The sequence below is a fragment of the Kogia breviceps genome, chromosome 5 (assembly GCF_026419965.1).
Source record: "Kogia breviceps isolate mKogBre1 chromosome 5, mKogBre1 haplotype 1, whole genome shotgun sequence".
Taxonomy (NCBI): domain Eukaryota; kingdom Metazoa; phylum Chordata; class Mammalia; order Artiodactyla; family Physeteridae; genus Kogia; species Kogia breviceps.
Window position 1 is genome coordinate 78888632 of NC_081314.1, and position 8093 is coordinate 78896724.

The 8093-nt window shown below is 44.2% G+C and overlaps 1 protein-coding gene across 1 annotated transcript; it reads right to left on the reverse strand.

Annotated features, from left to right (window-relative positions):
* Window positions 1–32: 32 nt before the first annotated feature.
* LOC136794208 (mucin-4-like) lies at window positions 33–4733 on the reverse strand. The gene is made up of 4 exons (XM_067033508.1): window positions 4192–4733; window positions 656–4113; window positions 380–508; window positions 33–76 (listed from the first exon to the last, which is right to left on the reverse strand). Exons 1-4 carry the CDS (start codon window positions 4731–4733, stop codon window positions 33–35), a joined length of 4173 nt encoding a protein of 1390 aa, XP_066889609.1.
* Between the last annotated feature and the right edge of the window lie 3360 nt (window positions 4734–8093).

Here is an 8093-nt window from a genome sequence, read left to right on the forward strand (position 1 = left end):
TGTGCTTCTCCCACTGTCTGTCTTCTGTGAGGTTATGATTGTTCCTGGGCAGGCAGGGAAAGAAGACTGGTGTGGGCTTTACAGAGAAAATAGCAGAGTTAAAGAGAGTCAGAGACTTTAGGAGCTGGGAGAGACAGCTAGAAACCTGTCTGCCTTCTGTTCACACCCAAATCACTCCCTGCAGAAAAGCAGTTATCTCCTGGGGTAGAAGGGATGATGAGCCTGTCACCTACCATACCCACCACTGACTTCATCTTCTCGTGGACCTGACCTCCAGCCTGGCAGTGCTAACTCACCTTCCTCTCTCAAGCACTCCTTGAGGCTGAACTGAGCCAATTGGGCCACTGTAAGAGACCAAGACCCCAGAGTCCCCACCTACCTGATGTCTCAGGCTTCACGGTGGAGCTTAAGGATGCTGTGGATGGTGGAGAAGTGCTGGTAACAGACAGATGAGTGGGGTGACCTGTGAATAGGGTGGTGGAGCTCCAGGTGACTGCAGGGCCAGGGGCTGATTGAGAGAATGAAGAATTACTGGTTGAAGTATAGAAACTCGATATGGTCTGAGCTGTGCCCACATTACCAGAAGAAGTAGAGTCAGAGAAAGAATAGTCTATGGATGGCTGTAGAGTAAGCAATGGACCCTTAGAATACTTACATGCTGAAGAAGTATCAGGAGTGGTCTTGATTGAAAGGTAGCTTGTCAGTGGAAATGGTGAAGTCATTGTGGATCCAGCTACACTGTTATAATTACTTGTAGAAATCATATCTGTTTGCTTTGTAATAGGATGCATAGTAGAAGCTACTGTCTGAACAGTTGCAAGATGCTCCGAGGTGGGTGTGCTTGACTCACCCACTGAGGAAGTAGGGACTTGTGTGGTATTTGTCAAGGAGTTATTGTCAGAACCTACAGGGGGAATGACCCCAGCATTTGTAATTTCATGGGTGAATGAGCCTGGGGTTGTTGTCAGAACTTCTCCACTTGTGGACAAAATTGTGGAAGGAGAACGAGAGGCTACATTGCTCAGGGTGATAGAAGTGGCTGTAGCTGTCCCTTTAGTTGCCCCAGATGACATGGTTGGCATTGTTGTTTGCGTCCTGTGGCTGTCGCTGATTGAGTCTGAGATAAAGGTTGTGCTGGTACCTGAAGGTGACAGTGTATGGGTAACAGTTTGTGGAGATGTGTGTACATTTGATGTGGATGAAGGAGGTGGAGATGTGACTTCTGAGAAGGTTTCAGTCACCTGGGAGACTGAACTGACAGTTTCAGATCCTTTGGTGGTTCCTGTACTTTGAGCCTGAGCCATCTGGGAAATGGCTGATGTTTCCTGCGGAGAGGTGCTGGGAGAAGCTGGGCTTGACTGTCCTGTAGATCTCCCTGTTGTTGAGACCTCAGAGATGATGGTTGAAATGGTGCTAGAGACAATAACGGACCCCAGTCCTGTGGTTCCTGGAGTAGTGTCAGGACTGGTTGCAGTGGACAGTTTGGTCGTTGACAGAGTTGGATGGCTTTCCCTGGAGGAAGTTGGTGAGAAACTCTTGATCTTACTTGAGGTAGATGTTTCTGAGGGAGCACTTCCTGAAGTTGTTTGGCTGCTTCCTGTTGATGACAAAGCAGGAGCTGTGCCCCCCAAGGCGGTGTCCGTCACCAAGGAGGCCAACATACTGCTGTGTGGTTCTCCAGTGGTCGCTGTGCCTTGAGTCTGATGGGTTTGGGAAATGGCTGATGTTGTGTCAAGTGAGGCGCTGGTAGCAGGGGATGTTGATTGTCCTCCTTGGCCTCCCGAGGTTGAGACTACAGAGGTGGCCTGACGAATGGTGCTTGTTATGGAAAGTGATGAGCCGCCTGAGGTTCCCAGGGTGGTGTCGGGGTACGTTGGTGCTGTCCACAGTCCTGTGGTAGTGGTAGTGGCCTGAGTTGTGTGGTTCTCCCTGGAGGGTGCTGGGATGAAGGTTGTCACTTCACCTGTGGTGGATGTATCCTGGGGCACACTTTCTGAGAGTGAGTATCCACTTGGTTTGAATGAAGAAGTTGCAGATGTGACTGTTTTGATTGTGTTCATCACGGGGGAGAATAAACTCATGGTTTGGGATTCTTGTGTGGTCTGTGTGCCTTGAGTGGGACCTATTTGGGAAATAGCTGATGATTCTTGAGGAGAGATGCTGGCCGAGAGTGGTGTTGACTGCCTTGCTGGGCCTGCTGTTACAGTTTGTTGAGATGTGTGTCCATTTAGTATGGATGAAGGAGATGTGGATGTGACTGTTTCAATGGTCTGAGTCATATTGGAGCTTGTGCTGTTGACATGAGTACCTCTAGTGCTCTTTGTCCCTTGTGTCCAGTGAGGCTGGGAAAACGCCGCTGTTGTTTGCTGAGAAGATGTGCTCAGAGAACGGTGTGTGGTAGGCTCTTTCTGTTTGCCTATTGTTGAGACCTTAGATGAAACCCAAGAAGTACTAGCTTGGGAAGTATATGTTCTTTCTGCAATTAATGTAGTGGCAGCTACTGGTGTTGACAATGGATCCTTTTGTGACTGAGTTGTGTGGCTGTCACTGAAGGATGAGGAAGTGACTGTTGTTGTTTTACCTGGAGTAAATGTTTCATGAGAAACACCTGTAGAGATTGTGCTTATGGCATAGGACCACCCCGTGGTCTCTGTGCCTTTGCTCTGCTGGGTGTGAAAAACGATAGATGTTTCTGGAGTTGAAGAACTGGTAGACAGCGGAGTTGATTGTACTACTGACTGCCATGTTGTAGAAAATTTAGAAGTGAATGGAGGAAAATTGCTAGTTACAGAAGGTGATGTGTCTATTGTGCTTCTTACAGTGGTGTCTGTTGAGGTTGGAGCTGTCAACGTTTCTGACGTTGTCGCAGGTGTATGGCTCACACTGGCTGGGGATGAAGAGGTTGTTTCACCTGAAGAGGATGCCTCCTGGGGAGTGCCTTCTGTAAGAGTGTGTCCACGTGGCGATGATGAGGAAGTGGATGTGGTCACGTCTGTGATGGTGGAGGTTTGAGTTTCTCTGGTGGTTTCTATGCTCTGAGTCTGGTGGTCCTGAGAAGGTGCTGATGTTTCCTCAGTAGAAGTGCTGGAAGAGGGTAAGGTTGACTGGTCCCCTAGTCCAGGTTTAACTGAGACTGTTGAGGCTACTGGAGTGATACTTCTCGTTACAGTTGTTGATATGTCCCTTGTGTTTTTTACAGTGGTGTGTGTTGAAGCTGGTGATGTGATCATCTCTGATGTTCTAGGAGACGTGTTGCTTCCAGTAGATGGGGAGAAATTTCTGTCTGTTGAGGTTTGCATGGTCAACGTTTCTGACGTTGTCGCAGGTGTATGGCTCACACTGGCTGGGGATGAAGAGGTTGTTTCACCTGAAGAGGATGCCTCCTGGGGAGTGCCTTCTGTAAGAGTGTGTCCACGTGGCGATGATGAGGGAGTGGATGTGGTCACGTCTGTGATGGTGGAGGTTTGAGTTTCTCTGGTGGTTTCTATGCTTTGAGTCTGGTGGTCCTGAGAAGGTGCTGATGTTTCCTCAGTAGAAGTGCTGGAAGAGGGTAAGGTTGACTGGTCCCCTAGTCCAGGTTTAACTGAGACTGTTGAGGCTACTGGAGTGATACTTCTCGTTACAGTTGTTGATATGTCCCTTGTGTTTTTTACAGTGGTGTGTGTTGAAGCTGGTGATGTGATCATCTCTGATGTTCTAGGAGACGTGTTGCTTCCAGTAGATGGGGAGAAATTTCTGTCTGTTGAGGTTTGCATGGTCAACGTTTCTGACGTTGTCGCAGGTGTATGGCTCACACTGGCTGGGGATGAAGAGGTTGTTTCACCTGAAGAGGATGTCTCCTGGGTAGTGTCTTCTGTAAGAGTGTGTCCACGTGGCGATGATGAGGGAGTGGATGTGGTCACGTCTGTGATGGTGGAGGTTTGAGTTTCTCTGGTGGTTTCTATGCTCTGAGTCTGGTGGTCCTGAGAAGGTGCTGATGTTTCCTCAGTAGAAGTGCTGGAAGAGGGTAAGGTTGACTGGTCCCCTAGTCCAGGTTTAACTGAGACTGTTGAGGCTACTGGAGTGATACTTCTCGTTACAGTTGTTGATATGTCCCTTGTGTTTTTTACAGTGGTGTGTGTTGAAGCTGGTGATGTGATCATCTCTGATGTTCTAGGAGACGTGTTGCTTCCAGTAGATGGGGAGAAATTTCTGTCTGTTGAGGTTTGCATGGTCAACGTTTCTGACGTTGTCGCAGGTGTATGGCTCACACTGGCTGGGGATGAAGAGGTTGTTTCACCTGAAGAGGATGTCTCCTGGGTAGTGTCTTCTGTAAGAGTGTGTCCACGTGGCGATGATGAGGGAGTGGATGTGGTCACGTCTGTGATGGTGGAGGTTTGAGTTTCTCTGGTGGTTTCTATGCTCTGAGTCTGGTGGTCCTGAGAAGGTGCTGATGTTTCCTCAGTAGAAGTGGTGGAAGAGGGTAAGTTTGACTGGTCCTCTAGTCCAGGTTTAACTGAGACTGTTGAGGCTACTGGAGTGATACTTCTCGTTACAGTTGTTGATATGTCCCTTGTGTTTTTTACGGTGGTGTGTGTTGAAGCTGGTGATGTGATCATCTCTGATGTTGTAGATGTGTTGCTTCCAGTAGATGGGGAGAAATTTCTGTCTGTTGACCTTGGTGTGGTCAACGTTTCTGATGTGCCTTCTGTTTGGTATACAGTGGACTTTGTTGAGGTTGTTACTGTGGACATGTCTGATGCTGAGAGAGTTGGTTGGCTGATAGTGGAAAAGGACAGTTCTGTAGTAACAGTAGTTGTCAGATTGTGTGCAGTTGTGTCAGGTGAATTTCCAGCTGTGCTTGTTTGGGCACTGCCTTTAAATATAAGATACAAGGACTCATGAGACAAGAGAGGTTCCTTCTGTGAAGGTGGAAAGTTTATAACACAATCATTTTGCACATGTATCACTCTATATCACAGGGCTTCAGAATAAATGGCTGCAGGATTATTTAACCATGTGTAAGATTTCTACCAACAATGTGGCACCTAGTCATAAATAATATTTCCATGAATGTCTTTGTGCTAACATTTTCTCCATTACCATTAATTTTGGGTATGGTAATTGAAACTGGCCCAGTATACTCCTACCTTCCCTATATAAGGCTTATATGGAAGCCAAGATCCATGAGCTGCAGTCTCAGAACAGTGTTTTAATTAAAATACACACATTGTTCATTCACTGAAAAACATTCAAATTTTTGCATATCCTATATAAACATTTCTCAAACATGAAAAAGGAGATGAGTAGCCTTCTGCCTTTTTCATAGCCTCTTTTCCTTTTCCTTAACCTAGTGTTTATCTCTCAGTTGTCCTTCTCACCTGTCTCCTAATTCTATTTCTAAAAATCCTTCAGTTTTCTCTCCCACTGATAATCTTCTGATCTTCTTTTCCTCCTTCATTTCTCTCTTGTACCCCATCTCAAATACCTAAGAATTTTGCTGACTCATCAGGACCTTCTTTGAAGAGCAAGGAAAGGGAAATATTATGAACTTGTGTATTTGAATGTCTGACATGAATAGATACATGTACTGTTGACAGTAAATGTCAACTACTTTTACTGTCTTAAACAACTTTGTTTATTCAGTATAAAGCATTTGGGAGTAGCCCGAATAATACAAGAGAATTTATGAGGACTCAAGTATAAAAGTGACTCCCTCTTCTCTGGAATATTGTGGGTGGTTTTTGGGTGGACGCTCTCTCTCTCTCTCTCTCTCTCTCTCTCTCTCTTTTGGCTGCATTGGGTCTTCATTGCTGCACGCTGGCTTTTCTGTAGTCGCAGCAAGTGGGTGCTACTCTTCGTTGTTGTGTGTGCATTTCTCGTTGCGGTGTGTGGGCTTCTCATTGCGGTGGCTTCTCCTGTTGCGGAGCACGGGGTCTAGGCACGGGGCTTCAGTAATTGTGGCTCTAGAGCGCAGGCTCTGTAGTTGTGGCTCACGGGCTTAGTTGCTCCACGACATGTGAGATCTTCCCAGATGAGGGATCGAACCCGTTTCCCCTGCATTGGCAGGCGGATTCTTAACCACTGCACCACCATGGAAGCCCTGGACTCTCTCTTATATTCAGATATACGGTTATTTTTATTTCATTTTACTGTCTCTGAGGACCATTTCTGTGGCTGGTCCCTCTACCTACAATCCAGAGCTTTCCCTTTCTACCTTTCTTTTTCTTTTTAAATGGGAGTAGCATGAATTCTGTTGGTTTTTAGAACCATGTGGGAGGTCCTGAGAACAGACCGACCCCCTTTTAACAAACCTCAGCAAGCTGCTTCTCAAGGCACCACTGCCTTCGAGTTGCCAGCAAGCCCCCAAGTAGGTGAGGCATAGAACCACAGGGCCTGGGGCCCAAGCGACTTTTAGGATGAATAAAACTGTTTTCATGTTAATTTCCTTTACAATCAGAAGGAAAAAAAATCAATGTAATTATAATGAATATGTAGTAATGAATCCAGCCTTGATTGCATTAGTCCAACACAGTCATGAAGTATAGTTTTTAATTTTTTTTTAATCAGAGAAAGAAGCCCAGGAAGACAAAAGTGCCTAGTGCCCATGAAAGTCATTGTGTGGCCCTTTTTCTAGACGGTCTCAACAGAAGTTTTGACCCAGTGATAAAGAGATAGGCATAATAGTGGCAGTTCATTGATGACAATCTAACTTCATTTTATATTTTACATTAGTTCAGATACCTTGTCTGATTTCTCCCCCCAAACTATCTTTAACTTCCAAAAAAATTTATTGAAAAAACTGCAGAACTAACTTCTTTTTGATTCAACCCTTATGTTGACACTAATTTTTTTCCAGTAGTTATTGAGTACAACAATGAATCCAGTTTAAAACAAATTTGCAGTATTTGGTTCTATATAGAAGTACCTTTTCCATTTATCAAGAGACGTTGTTCTCTTAAGTAATATGAACATCAAGGCTAAGACACTACTCTTTCCTGGAAAAGAGCTCTTTTCTCCAAGGTGATGACAATAGCCAGTTTCAAAATACTTAATTGAAGGGGGAGATTTTTCCTAAATAGTCAAATTCAAAACACTCAGAGCATTAATAAGGTTAGTATCTAGAAGAAAGTGCTTCTCTAGGTGGTTGAGGCCTCTGACATATACATTCAGGACCTCAAAAGTAAATTTGTCAACTACATACACTAATTTTTTTAAAAATCGTATAAAGTGAATGTGTTTTTGAAATGAAAAAGCATCATCAATATTTTTCAAGGAATTTAGAATAAGATTAAATTTTAATATTTTTTATTTGATTTGAAATTGCCAGTCTTCCTGCTAAAGTTACCAAATACTCCTTCCCTTAAGACCACCCTGAGAGGTACAAAAGATGAAGACAAGTTCCTTCACTGTGGATAATAAGCAGTATCTGTGCAGAAGGAGATAACTCAGTCCCAAGTGTGTGCTTTCCTGGGTTGCCAGGCAGTACCGAGGCTAAATGAGCCCAGGTTAGGTCTGGTGGATAAAACTTGTGCCAGGTCGGAAGTTTAGACATGCCTGGAGGGAAGCTTTAAAAAATGATACAATAAAGGCTAAGAGATGGAGAAACAGGATTCCCACAGAATGAGGCAGCCTGATTAGGGCTGCTTCAAATTGTTTAGAAAAAAATCTCAGGAATATAGCAACTCATCTTCCTTATGAGAAAGAAGGCAGCATTAGACTAGAATAGTGACCAGACTATTTTAAACTCCATAATGGGAGGGAGTGTTAACTCTTTCAACCTGAATTATAGCATTTTTTTAAAAAGCAAATTAAATTTCTACCTTTTTAAATTTTAATTTTAATTTTTAACATTTGTCCCAATCTAGCAGAAACCTAATGAGTAAGTACACATACTCTAGCCCTGACCACATCATAACATGATTAATTTAATTGATCATGCCTAATATTTTTTTCAATTTATTGGCCTGGCAAAATTTTTAAATATCAACCTATTTTATTTAAAATAGTTGACTGCACTCACACTAGCCACAGACAAACCCTGTCAGCCAGGAGAGCATAAAATCCTCCTGAACTTTAAGGCCCATGAGTCTTCTAAACCAAGAAGAAACCAA